The sequence below is a fragment of the Lytechinus variegatus genome, chromosome 7 (assembly GCF_018143015.1).
Source record: "Lytechinus variegatus isolate NC3 chromosome 7, Lvar_3.0, whole genome shotgun sequence".
NCBI classification, from domain to species: Eukaryota; Metazoa; Echinodermata; class Echinoidea; order Temnopleuroida; family Toxopneustidae; genus Lytechinus; species Lytechinus variegatus.
In genome coordinates, this window is record NC_054746.1 from 3,599,438 (window position 1) to 3,614,159 (window position 14,722).

General features: G+C 36.9%; 1 protein-coding gene across 1 annotated transcript in view; it reads right to left on the reverse strand.

Annotated features, from left to right (window-relative positions):
* The window catches only part of LOC121418235 (sodium- and chloride-dependent betaine transporter-like), a 70,338-nt gene that overhangs the window by 17,877 nt on the left and 37,739 nt on the right, over nt 1-14,722 (reverse strand). The window contains exon 8 of the mRNA XM_041611983.1: nt 1,104-1,228. Coding sequence (XP_041467917.1) covers nt 1,104-1,228 — 125 coding nt within the window. The remainder of the gene's footprint in view (nt 1-1,103; nt 1,229-14,722) is intronic.

The following is a 14,722-nucleotide window of genomic DNA, read 5'->3' on the forward strand; positions in this document are numbered from 1 at the left end:
ACCTGTCATGTCACAAATATTTTACCTTATTCATATGTCATGACAAAATTGTCAAATTTTGGTCGATAATTGTTAAATTCTTTCTGAACATCACAACATCACAAAACAATATCTGAAATTCTAGTATTCATAACATAATCTAAATGAAAATATTTCATTTTTTAAGACAAAGGGAGGGTGAAAAGGGAGAATCGGATGAAGAGAGAGTGTTTAGCTCTTGTATTAATATCGTATTTATGATCATCAATAAATTAAATTGCATGCCCCCACCCATCGCAGGTGTTTTTCTCGCCGTTCAACCAACAATACCGAGGTGCATCGCAGTAAAATACTCTTCCCCACCACATGAAATTATTGGAAAATATAGGTTCATTCAAAAAAAGGCCTTAAAACACCATTCTTTCTTTTTATATCATGGCAAAACTTAAATTTTCTTTGCATTCAACTAAGTTCAAGTTTTCCGTTCCTGCTTTACATGTATATATATATTTTTTTATTTATTTACCACTTGTGGGATGGAACACCCTATCAGCACATGCTGTTTTTCGTAGGGGTCCATAAATATATCTATGTTAGGGACCTATTTGTAAAACAGATATTGTATAACACTGAGAAGGGAAATCCCTTCGTCTTTTTATTGATCTTTTCTTTGTAATTGTAAATATATATCATTGTCACCGTTTGAAATTGACGGAAAGTAAATACAAAACAAACAACAAATACAAGCGCGGCTTGCATATTGGAAGGAAAAATATCTGATCGTGACGTCACGTGGTCAAAGGTCATCATCGATCTGTGGTGATTGTAAACTTGTCGAAAACATTTCACATGGTGGAGCAGTCATGAAATCTTTTGAGGGGTCAAATTAACCACACCTCCCTTAACTCAGCGATAAGTCACGTAACATAATTATGTTTACCGAACGAAATATACAGGAAAACACACTAACAAAAATGAAGAGAGCGACAGAGGACAAGGAAAATCACAGTCATTACGTGTATATCAATAGCTCACGAACGACTGATACACCCGTATCTTTTTCAAGCTATTCTTTTTTTTCATTCGTATTTGTCAATTCATGTACGCTGTAGATTGATACTAACCTGACTTGGCTACTACTGATACATCCACGCCTTGTTGACCAGCCATGAATCCAAGCACAGCAAAGATGACAAAGCCAGAATACAGACTGGTTCCAGAATTAGCCACAGAAAATATCAAAGCATCCCTGAAAGAAACAAAAGGTACAAAACTGAATAATAGAAAATCTAAAATCAAAATGTTTGAATAGTTCAACAGAAAGGACAAGTACAGAAAGGGGCGTTATGAATAAATATATATTTAGAATCAATACTAAAAAATATTTATTTTTATACAACTTGCTTTAAATACCCAGACCGGACCCAAAAGTGAAATTGACGAATCATTATACCAATCGAAATTTATATAAACTCTATAAAAAGACTGGACTATTTTGAAGCATAAGAGGACTGGGGAGCTGATTCAGCCCCCCCCCCCCCCCACCCCATTGATCTCGGCCGTCGACCGCGCGATCAAATTGTTCAATAAAGTTCATTACTATGAGCTTCAATATTTTTTGTTAGTAGGTTTTTCATCAAATATACTTTTAAAATATCAAATATCTCAATATTTTTATAAATTGGGTTTTTTTATTTTTCGTGTTTTTCTTTGTTTTACTGCTTATCAAATTAATGAATTAAAACCAGGCTCATATATTTTTACGGAATTAATGGAGTTTTATGAATTTTGGCTAAACACAATTTGCATTGGATTTGCGCACTGATTCATGTTTTGTGCAATTTTGGGGTCTGATATCCACTTATGAAATGTATTATTTCAGAACCACGTACTAGGGGGTCGCAAAAGTGATCTAAAGTCATGGCACGGCGCGGTACCAGCATTTCGCGTTTGAGATTCATCGCGGATAATGTCGGAGGGGGCTAAATTAGCCCTCTCCCCTATTACGATTCAGAATAGCTCTAATTATTGAGCTTCGAAAATGAGCTTTATAGTATTTTCACCGGGCTCATATGAGTTAGAAGCTTTGAGTGCCTTAGGTTTGTACACAGAAAACCTCGGTGATTTTTCTGCTTTTCAGATTACGCATTTTATTTTCTTCACTTCGATCACCATAGAGATAATCATAAACATTTTTTTTCTTACAGGCTTGAATTGATGAAATCCACAGCTTTGGACTACCTTCGTCATATCTTATAACCCGCTTATTGGGCGCCGTTTTCAAATTCTGTCTCTATCCAGATTATATGTAACAACTTTTCATATCATAGCAATTTAGGCCCAATAAGCCAAACAAAGAAACACTCTGAGCGCTTGATAATTGTCAGTGTCATTTTTCTGCACATTGAAAAAAAAATCAAATTCATAATCTAGAAATAAAATCTTCCTTCTCTTCTACATACGAACCTATGGAATCACAACTAAGCTGACACAATATGACGTCACGTAATTCAGGCGGTTGAGAAGTTTGAAAAAAGCCTGTCGAATTTGAGTTTTTCTTTTGCGAAATGCTCACCTGTCAAGCAGAAAAATATGCATAAAACTTACTTTGTTTTACCATGTAGCTTATATATCTCCCATTCGTCAATTTCACAATTAGCTCCGGCCTGTGTCTTTATATAAAATACTCTTATTTCAACTATTTTTGCTGAGACAAAAGTGTAGGATCCACTTGACGTAATCCAGATTAGGTATAGCTACAAAAACTACAATAATGTTCAAAATAAATTACCATGATCTGCTTTTTAACTTGAGATGAGTTTCGCAAGCCAACTCGATTTCTTGATTAATAAATGCCACAATTTCTTGTGAAATTTATATTTACCATCCAAATAAGTTGTTTCGTTACATTATAGCACTTATATTGTCCACATAGTACTACTTCAGTACTCTTCATAATAAAATTGTTCCCTTTCATTTGGGACTCTTCTTAATCACGGACTGAATTGAGTTTGGCGGTCAATTATGAGCCGTAGATTCCTATGACCATGATGACGAGTCTGATACTAGCTAATTAATACAGAGACATGTTCCTAAGTGGGCATAACGGGTTCGAATGGCGACAGTGACACCGTAAGAAGTTGCTCTTGACTTCAGAGTATTTCATGAGCACGCCCGGGCGCGTTGTGATGATGCGACGAAGAGATGGAGACAAGGGAAGATGCTGGGGTGTGTACGAAAAGTGACTTGTTGTTCACCAATTCGAATGGAACTGGGCTAAATATCACTTACATCTCCAGTGACTACTTGAGTCCAGTTCAGCAGGCTGGAGAGATTAAAAAATACCATTTTCTTTTTGGAGGGAGAGAGAGTCGGGGTGTAGAGAGAAGGGGGGGGGGTGAAGTCATCAATCTGCCGATCTGATTGTTATTCATGTACTTGTGTCGATCGACAGAAAAAAAATCATGTCTAGTACATCAGAGGCCCGTCTTACAAACAGTTACGATTGATCCGATCAATCGCAAGTATGGAAAGCAACGTCAACATCTAGGATAAATGTTTGTTCAAACTATTTTCTAAAAATGAGGGTTTATTCATGCAGTCACCGTTTTCTTGACAATTCGGTATGCTTCGTTTTGTTTTCAAAGGACATTGTGTAAATTTCCTGTATAAAAAAATATACATAACACTGATGGATTTCCATAGAGTTACGATTGATTGGATCAATCTTAAATCATTGTTAGACGGGGCCCAGGAAGGATTCACTGACGATCACTTCAATTATTTTTCTGATTATTCAATCAATGTGATAATCATTATTTTGACGACGAGATGAACTTACAAAGTAACTTTTAAAACGGGGATAGACACATCCACCCGAGTTAACGAAAATATTTCCTTTCATTTGAATGTAAAATAAACGTAAAAAGATGGCGTACTAATACAAAATCAGGACTGTGCGCCATAAACCATGCCAGCTTTTAATCTATCGTCATATGGTACATTACATCCTCGTTCACTCAATTTTATCTACTTTACAAAGAATGATTAAAATTTTCAATCATTACATTATTTTGGTATTTACTCCGACTTCAAATAATATCACTCCCTCCAGTTTGATATTTGATTTCTGCAGTAAGTACATGATGCTATTTTCAGAGTTTTTGACTGCCGAAGTAATTAACATCGGTAGGTAATCCAGAAGCCTACATGTCGAATCACAAGTGCTATCATTACAGCTTGAAGAGTGCTTCTAAACACCAAGTTTGTAAGGTTACACCAAGAACAGTCGAGCAGTAGGCTCGCTGAGATTCCAAAATGGCGCAGCTATTATTACGGGTGTATACAAAAATAAAAGAGCTTGACCTTTGAAATTTAGCCGAATGTCACTTTTCTCTTGTTCCCTATAGAAAGCAATGTCTAGCCAGGGAAAGCAATATCTAATTCTGGAGCCCGTTGTCTTAATTTATTCTGATCATTCCAATCGCTTGAAATTTTTATAGAGGATATCGGGACCCTTGCAGAAAGAGATGCCTTTCTCAACAAATAAATCATAAGTCTCTTCTCCGCGCATTTCATTGGCTAAAGATCACGTTGCGATTGATTTCAGTGTTACGTTTGATTGCGTCTATTTTTGAAACGGATCCTTGGTTTATTGAAATTGCTCAAGCACGAATGCAACATCAGCGTATGCCACTCACAGTAATACAAAAACCGAAATGAGATAAGAACTACGATCTCAAATAATGAAGAAAAAAATTAAAAGCATTTTGACATTTGATTCTGCATTTCAATTTATCTTTCAGGATTTTCATTACTCGGGAAAATATGAGGGTCGCAATGAAATAAAGAACCAAACATAAATATTCCCCAATACTTACATTAATTTATAACTTACAGTTTGTTTCGCTCTCATCATTATAAATTTTGCACCAAACATAAAATCTTATTAGTGCAGTTATCCCAGTGCATGAACCTAGATAATCTATCTCAAAGGCGGTTTCAAACCGCCTCGATCACAAGAATCCCCGTTAAATTACGAGAACTTTTTAAGGCTAAAAAATACCCGTTAATTATTCCTGCATTTACACCGCCCCGAAACACATCCTTCGGGATAAGTTCCCGAAGTTACGAGCATGCGCAGTATGGTCTGATAAGCAGGCAAGGCGCGAGATTCAAAATCACTAGCCCAGCAGCCACCCACGCCGCCGCGCCCAACGACACGCTGGGCTAAAAGTTCCCGTAATTTGCTTTCACATCGCCAAAATACCTGCGACCTTGGAAAAATCCCCACGAAAGTTCTCGTAATTTCGCCAAGTACCCACTATTTAGCGGGTATTTTCTTTCGGGGAAATTACGCGTAGTTTGCTTTCACATTACCAAAATACCTGGTATTTTCTGATCGGGGTAAATTTCCCGATCAGAGAATACCTGGAACTGGCGAACTTCGAGGCGGTCTGAAACCACCTAATAATAAGATGTAAAACAAGAATATAAAACACAGTTATACAAACACAACATACGACTACGTTTGTGTCCAGTTTATGAAAAAAAAAACATCATAACAACGTCTAGTTTGCTTCCAAACTTAAAACTTTTTTGGAAAAAAAAAACATTCCAAATATAGTTTTCTTAAAAAAAATCAAATCAATCACAATCGAGCCATTTGAGACAAACAAATAAAACACTTTGGCTGATAATCAAGACGAAATGACGGCGGGCATACTGAATTATCATGGGAGTTTTTAATCAATAGTTCGGCCTACAAATGTGATCAAAATGAATATGAATGAGGATTATCTTAAGAGAGAGGATAAACAGCCCTTGGGCTTGATGATCGCATGTGAAAGGCAGGGGGGGGTAGAAAGTCAAGCATAGGGAAACACTTACTTTGGAGAAATTTCAAATAAAAAAAATGGTTCGAACCCATCAGGATATACAAGGATATCGAATGGTCATTTAAAACTGCTATTCATTAACTCTTGGAATAGTTTTTAGTATCGAGAACACTGTTATGAAATTTATCCTTAATATAAAAGAAGTTCCTGCAGCAGAGTCTCGAGAACACCTGTAATCTTACCAGATTGCGTAATCTTACAGGAAATTGGTGTTTGGTGTATGGAACCTTACAACTTTCCTTAAAGAAAACACCCTTTTCCCCTTTTTAAATAGACCTGTTCTGTTAAATTGCAGAAAAATTCCTGTTTCATGAATTTACAAAATGATTCTGTTAGTGCTTTCTGCAAAATCGTTTTTTTCTGTAAAATCGGGGTTTTTTTAACATTGTGCACTGGCCTAAAATGGGGGGGGGGCGGCTTCGGCCGCCAAAGTTTCACGACCAAGGGTAAAAATGACAGAGAAAGAGTGAATTGTTATAGTATTTTTAATTCGTTTTCAAAATCTATCAAAACAAAATAGAATTATTAATTGAAAAGATTAAAAATGTTGCTTGCATCTGGTTTGAGTTTTTGCTCCATCCACAATAAATGTTTTTGGCTCTTTACGTCTCCGATAAATTGATCATCATTCAAGGATATATTATTGATTGACAAATATTTATAATTGGCATCGAACTCATCGAAATATTTTAGTATCGACTGGTTTCCATTTGTAACTGCTACCGGATTGTCGAACGCATCAGTATATTTGTTTAAAGTATTGATAGCAAACTTCGTAAGCGTGATATCAAACTGTTCGAAAACGATTAAATTTAAACGACGAAATGAGGATGACGCCTAAACAAGTCGGATTCATAATCCCACTCAACTAAATTGTTATCATGTTGTGACAAGCGCATCTTTATTTAACGCAAATGGAGTGCCAATCATGATAATATATGGTTCAAGAAATGTGGTGAAGGGGAGGTAAAAAAAAAACAATAAATAAAAAATTCTCGAAGACGAAACACCTCCATCTTTAAAAATGCCTGGTCAATGTCAGTCAATTCAATTGATCTATAACATCACGGTGTAAAATGGAACCATACGATCCAGAATTAATAGAAAATATGATGGGGGAAAGGATATGTCATTTCCTCGACCATCATTGATGACTGTTATTCATACAAATATATTGTTAATTACAAAATGGGCTTGAAGGCATGCCAATGTTTTGGTTGTCTCTGAATGAGACTCCTCGAGTATTCGCTCAATTACGCCGCAGGGAATAGGTGTTCTATAAAGAGACTATGAATCTCCTACTTCAAATGATGATGATGTTTTCTTTTAATCTCCATCGATCGAAGAGAGGTGAAGACGCATGGTATAGGGGCTTAAATAAAGAAAGCTTCTTACTTAAAATCAAGAGTGGCCGCTTGTGGGGGTGCCACTACCGCCGCGACACGCGCGAAAATACTCGGCTGACTTCAAAACCACTTACTTTCTCTCACCCAAAAGACTGGAGGCTTTTGACGTCTTTATAGCAATGTGCATCTATTTCAATGTTTAGATATGTATTCATGCCGGAAGCAAGTACATGCCAATGAAAATGTTTAATCTTTCACACAAAGTTCTGATAAGGAGGAGGAGGAGGTGGTGTTAGTTGTGCATTTGATCTTTGATTTCGATTTAGTGATTTCTTTCGTTTTTAAAGGACTTCAAACCTTTCTCTTTATAGAAGTTCAACCAAATGAAATTTTATGAATCTCAATATACCCCGTACAAAAAATTGCAATCATCATTCATTTCGTATTCTCTCTCTATTTACCAAATGCATAAATAATCTGCTGATTTTTACCAAAATCATACCAAGGAGCATAGGCTTCAAAAGAATATTTATACCCCTTTATTGAAAGAGTCAGATTGACAGTTCTATTGATTTTCTCAGCGTTTTGAAATTAACAAGGAAACATCTTCGCCAAGACATCTTTTGAGTCAGGGAATGCATGTAGGGATCGGTCATTCGAAGACCACATTGTTTTTATTCATGACACATCAATTTTCGTTGGGCCTTTTCCTTGCCCCCATGGGGAGGCGCGATAGCTCAGTCGGTATTAGAGCGGAGGTTTCAGATTCCGGGGACCCGGGTTCGATTCCCACTTGGTGCGCGAATGCCCTTTGGTAAGACATCAAACTTCATTACCATGTCTCTTGTTCAAAGAGGACCTTGAGCCATCAGTCCGCTGGTTGTTTGCTTACAAGCATTCATGCTTTCTTAGCAATCGGGTGAGAAAAAAAAATCATCACCTTTTACCATTTGCCATATACAAAATATCAGTTCAGCTCAGTTCATTTATTTTCCATTAAAAACTCAATCAAAATAAATATATACAAAATTAATGAATAGAATTCGGAAGGGCCCAAGGAAAAGCACAGCTTGCGAGAATTGTGCCCTATACAATAACTGACAAAACAAAACAGATCTTAGATAATTACATTAAAAGATATAAAGAATAAATACTTGGAAGTTGGAACTGCAATTGGAAGGAAATATTTTAAAAAATACCTAAGGAAGAAAAGGTCTCTCTACCACATGCCAAGTCTACAAAATTAAGGAATTTTCTTTATAATTCAAATCAATTTAATTTATTTATTTTCATTTCAAAAACAGCTTATGGTGTGTTTAATTCGTTTCATTTCTTTTTAGATCAAGTCTAAATTCTTTTAAAAAAAATGAGACTCCCGGTGAAAGTTCTTCATGTAATACAATTATTTAAAAAAAAAAAGGAAACTCTTTACACTCATGTTTTGATCCAATCCATATGTTGCATCCACAAAAAGGCCAAATAATGTGCAATTAATCAAATAAATATTTGAAAGAATACGACCCATCTAAGCAAGTGAATGCAATGTCCAGTTGTCAGCAATTATCAATGTTTACATTTTGACGAATGGCAAGGGCGATGCGTTCCTATTAACACAATTAATAACATTGTCCATTTACATAAAGCGCAGATAGTACATGCATTACTCTACTGCACTTTATACTTGATATCATTATATTCCCCCGGCTGTAGCTACACTGCAAAAACTCCGGTGTTGATTTAACACCAGCTCGGAATCTATTATGTCCACACCAGAGAAGTGTTGAAATAACACCAGTCTGGAATCAAACCGCTGCTGTTTTAACACTAATTTGTGTTGTATAACACCTATCTGGTGTTAGACCAAAACGAATCTGGTGTTGTTTAACACTTCTCTGGTGTGGACATAATATATATATTCCGGGCTGGTGTTAAATCAACACCAGAGTTTTTGCAGTGTAAGCCGCCATATAGGTGATAAAGCATTAATTGAATAAATCCTACCAGGTACCAATTCACCTCACCTGGGTTGAGTGCAACACATGTGGATCAATTTCTTGCTGAATGAAAACACGTCATGTCGTGGATTCGGACCCACGACCCTCTGTTTCAAAGTCCGAAGACTGATCCCCTGGGCCGCAGGGAGAAAGGGGGCACACCTGAAATATGCCCTTCTTCATGTGAATGCGATTTCTTAATAAACAAGTGGAATGCCTCTGGCCGTCTCACCTGCATCACGCAGTTCAATATAGCAGCAGTGCTGACTTTGAAAACTACTCTAACTCGCACAAGATGTTTAGTGATACATGGTTACTCTTATGTCCACTTTTTATGAACTAGACCAATAAACTTACAGAGATATGATGGTTATTCAACAAAAAAAAACCAACATGGCCAAAGTTCATTGACCTTACATGACCTTTGACCTTGATCATGTGACCTGAAACTCGGACAGGATGTTCAGTGATACTTGATTACTCTTATGTACAAGTTTCATGAATCAGATCCATAAACTTTCAAAGTTATGATGGTAATTCAACAGATAACCCAATTCGGCCAAAGTTCATTGACCTTTGACCTTGGTCATGTGACCTGAAACGCGCACAGGATGTTCAGTGATACTTGATTACTCTAATGTCCAAGTTCAATGAACTAGACCAATAAACTTTCAAAGTTATGATGGTAATTCAACAGATACCCCCGATTCGGCCAAAGTTCATTGACCCTAAATGACCTTTGACCTTAATCATGAGACCTGAAACTTGCACAAGATGTTCAGTGATGCTTGGTTACTATTATGTCCACGTTTCATGAATCAGATCCATAAACTTTCAAAGTTATGATGGGAATTCAACAGATATCCCCAATTCGGCCAAAGTTCATTGACCCTAAATGACCTTTGACCTTGGTCATGTGACGTGAAACTCATGCAGGATGTTCAGTGATACTTGATTAACCTTATGTCCAAGTTTCATGAACTAGGTCCATATATTTTCTAAGTTATGATGACATTTTAAAAACTTAACCTCAGGTTAAGATTTCAATGTTGATTCCTCCAACATGGTCTAAGTTCATTGACCCTAAATGACCTTTGACCTTGGTCATGTGACATGAAACTCTAATAGGATGTTCAGTAATACTTGATTAACCTTATGGCCAAGTTTCATGAACTAGGTCCATATACTTATATAATGTCATTTCAAAAACTTAACCTCAGGTTAAGATTTGATGTTGACGCCACCGCCGTCGCCGTCGGAAAAGCGGCGCCTATAGTCTCACTCTGCTATGCAGGTGAGACAAAAATTGTATGTCGTGCTGAATAAAAAGGGCAAAGCCGCTTATCCAATGGATAACTTTCACTAAATTTATATTGCTTGAAGGTATTGAACAAAACGAATAACTACTGTATCCGGAGAGCATCTCGAATTATAAGAAATAATCACACGTAAGCCAAATCTGTAGAGTTTGATCGTTGTTAAGCAATGTAATACCATTGGGTCATGTCGCACATTTAGTGTGAATTTTCACACACAGGATTTAAAAACAAGAAATTAATAAATTTTCGGGCAAGAAGATATAGTCTCTATAATAGATGAGTTGTAAGCTCGGCTATACACGACTTTTAAGAGAAGCACATTAGTATGCACTTTCATATATTCCATTAAACATTTCATGGCGTTTTATATACAATCACCCTGTCCCTGTTTTGAAATGTTTGATAGAGACTGGAATGAAAACTGATGATGGAGGTTGGTTCGTTTTTTGTGAAATCCATCAAACATGGGTAAAGTTGTGGTGTATTCTCTCTTGATTGGTATACTGAAGTAGAAATATAATCTACGGTAAGGCAATTACGTGAATTGATAGGATTCGAATAAATCCTCGGCAACGCGCTTTCATTTATTGGCCGCTATCCTCATAGGAATATTGCTTTTATCCTCATACGTTCAAAGGTTCTTTTTTAACAAAGATCTAGTCTTCGCTTCATCACTAACAGGCAAATTTACTGAAAGAAAAGAAGACAATTTTAAAGACAGCGTAACTGTGCTGCATTATTGTAGCGCACTTAGAGATTTCTGAAAAAAGAAGTATTTATATATGTAAACAAGTATAATTGCTTTAATAATTATTCACAAAGCGTTTATACAATCCATCTTTCCAAACGGGGAATAAAAATAACCAACTGATGGTATATAACGAAACTATCAGTTGGCAGCATAAATTTTTTTTTCAATATTTACGCCACCAACAAAAGAGGGCGTATCAATATTAACCGGTAAAAACGACGGTGGTGCAAGCACTGACAAATAATATCCCATATGACAGAAAATAGACTAGTAATGTACAGTACAGTACAATGAAACATATTCAGCGACTTGACTTCCATGAAAGGGTGGATAAAGAAATCTTGTGAAATGTGAGAATTGCTGCACCATTTTCAAAACGGAAGAACAATATGCGACATAAATAACTTTTCGCTTCGGATAGACAATATCCATTTGAGGACAAGTTGAAGAGGTGGGATGGGAGATGGTGAGATGGCGGGAGATTGTGCTGGTTTGTAAACAGAGGAAACTTTTGAGAAGAGAGAGGGTGAGGAGAGTCGGAGGGAGGGGTATTTAGGTTGAATGTGAGAGACAAAAGTTACTACCAATTTATAGCAATTCGTCGACGATTCGAACATAGGTAGACTTACAAATCCAGTGTACATACAGACAGACAGACTGAAGAGAAAATTATGTGAAGGAGAGGGGATCAAAGTACTTCTTATAAAGGTCATGATCACGTGACAAAACCATGCAGAGGGTTTCTGAGATGAGTACCCAAACGATGAAACGCTCCTCATGTCACAGTGTGCAGAGTTCATAACATTCTGTACGCCCTGTGCACCTGCGTTAACGCATCCCTTATTCAAATTTGTTCTCCAGAATACCGATGGAAAATCGCTTTCCCGCCAATCAATATCCCATCTCACGTTAATGTACTCCAAGGCGAGAATATACACCATGTTAGAGGATTGGAAACATGGGTTAGAAGAAAATAAAGGCAATCTATGAAAAACCCCAATCATCCTTCTCGTGTAAAACGCACCGTGACAGTTTGAGCGACATACATGCGGATAATTTCCCTCTCATCGTGATACCAATATAAACGCGTTGGGGGAATCGCTAAAACACGTGTGCACTTGATAATATCTATTGGGACTTTGTCTGGTAAATTAATAGATGTTTGTTCCTCGTTATTCCTTCCTGATGAAATGAACCATGCATTGATTAGGGCAGGCGAGCAAGTACACTAAACAAAGTTTACAACACCAACACGCGTGGTTCAGTCGCTGCTGCACTACTTTCCGTTGATGTATTTTAGAACTCACTATGCTCTAATTAACAGAAACAAGGTGGCGGATGTGAGAAATCGATCACCATATTAGAAAGAACAATTAAAGGTATCAACAATCAAAAGAATAAATAAACTTCTAATACAATATAGGACTTGTTTAATTTGTGTAATTTCAAGATTCACGATTCAAATATTTATTGTCTGTAAAAACACAGAAATTCGGCCTCCGCTGGCACTAAAATTTACATGACAACACTTATTCAACATTACATACAAAATACAGACATAACTTAGACATAAATAATCAGTACAAAAATAACAGTATACAATTCCACCAAAGCTTATTTCTATCCCATGTTAAACTCCTAAATAGTCTCCAATACATTTTACTCCATATCGATGCTTGTATTACCATTGTACATCCTATCCTTATAATGAAGTTATTATTCCCACCACAAATCCATTCAATTCATTGATCAAAACACAACAGCTTGGTGAAGCAGATCACATGTAGGCCATGACTTTTTCTTTTGTTGCCAAGGTGGTGGTGGATTGTTTAACCCGTCGCCATAGAGAGCCCGCGCCAACCGGGCATCCCCAGAGGTCAAAGGGCAAGCACACACGAAGAACTGCAGCGCCAAATTCATTAGTCAGGAGAAAAGAACACGTGAATTGGTTCGGAAATGGTTAGCCCTCTGCGAATGATTTATTAGGGATGTTCACCAAAACAAATCTACAGTCAACAAATTTTTTACTTATGAAATAACTATTTTCTGTGGAAAGTAATGAAAGTAAATCTTACATTTACATGTATGATTTTGGTTGAAAATAAGTTGGCAATGACTGTGTATATACAGGAAATCACGTTTTAGAGCAAGTTTGGGTCTGACGTGCTCTTACAAAATGTTTCGTAAATTTCAGAACCGCGTAACTGGCCCAGACCGTCGAAAAAATTGGTCCAGAAAGATGCACAGTAAATGCGAAAGACCCGGTCCCAAATTTTTTTCGCTCGGCAGCGGATCAGAGGCACAATATCGTCGAGGTGGGATCCAACTACCCCCCCCCCCCTTACTGCTTACTCTTCCTTGACCCTTGTGCTGAACAATTTTGTTATCGGGGGTTACATATTCACCTTTTGTCAATCCCAAATGAATTCAATAATTGTTTATGCCCGTACTGTGCTTAGTTCATGGTACATTCAATGATAATGGTCATTAGTGCCTGTCCGAGGCATGGGGACATTCCGATATCCCTTCTATACAGTCCACAACATTGTTCTGTCAAAATATCGCCGGTTCAATGTCGGATGATTTTTTTCAAGGACTTGTATAATATTATTGGTTACATAGGATTGTGCAGAGCTCGCTGAGGAAATCAGTATTTGAACCAATTACACTTTGAAGATAATTCGGAGTAAATCAGGGACAAATTTAGAATAGTCAAGGCCGCTGAATGCCCAAAATTGTGTTTTGTGGATTTTTTTAAAACTCTAGTCCAACATAGATTGCGGGGAAATGATTGATAATGTGACGCGAGCAAACGCAATTATTTTTGAACCGAGACGCATTAAAAACGTCACATTCTAATCTCACCGCGTTTATTAAATTTTAATTGCGTTATATGTGCATTAAGCCTTGTTATACCAACGTATCGACTCGTTTAACGTGAAAGGTTACACCAGAAAGGGGCTTATCAAACTTGCACTTCATTTTCTTAATTAGTTGTTATTACATCAACACATGCAATACCATAGTCAGTTCTCCTTTAAGAATGATTTTATGCAAGAAATAGGCCTATAAATACGGAATATTATAGTTCCAGCTTTCCAAACTTATTAATAAGTCCCCATGATATAATCTTTACCTTGAACATAATGAAGTCAAAGGCGGATCTGTCTTTTTTTATATCACACATTAATAGAAGATTACTTTATAGACATAGTACAACATACCATTACATATATATTTGATGGAATCTGCAGACTTGCTTGCTCATATACACTGCAAAAACTCTGGTGTTGATTTAACACCGGCCCGGAATCTATATATGTCCACACCAGAGAAGTGTTAAACAACACCAGTTTCGTTTTGGTCAAACGCCGCATGAGTATTAAAACAACATAGGTTTGATTCCAAACTGGCGATGTTTCAATACTTCTCTGGT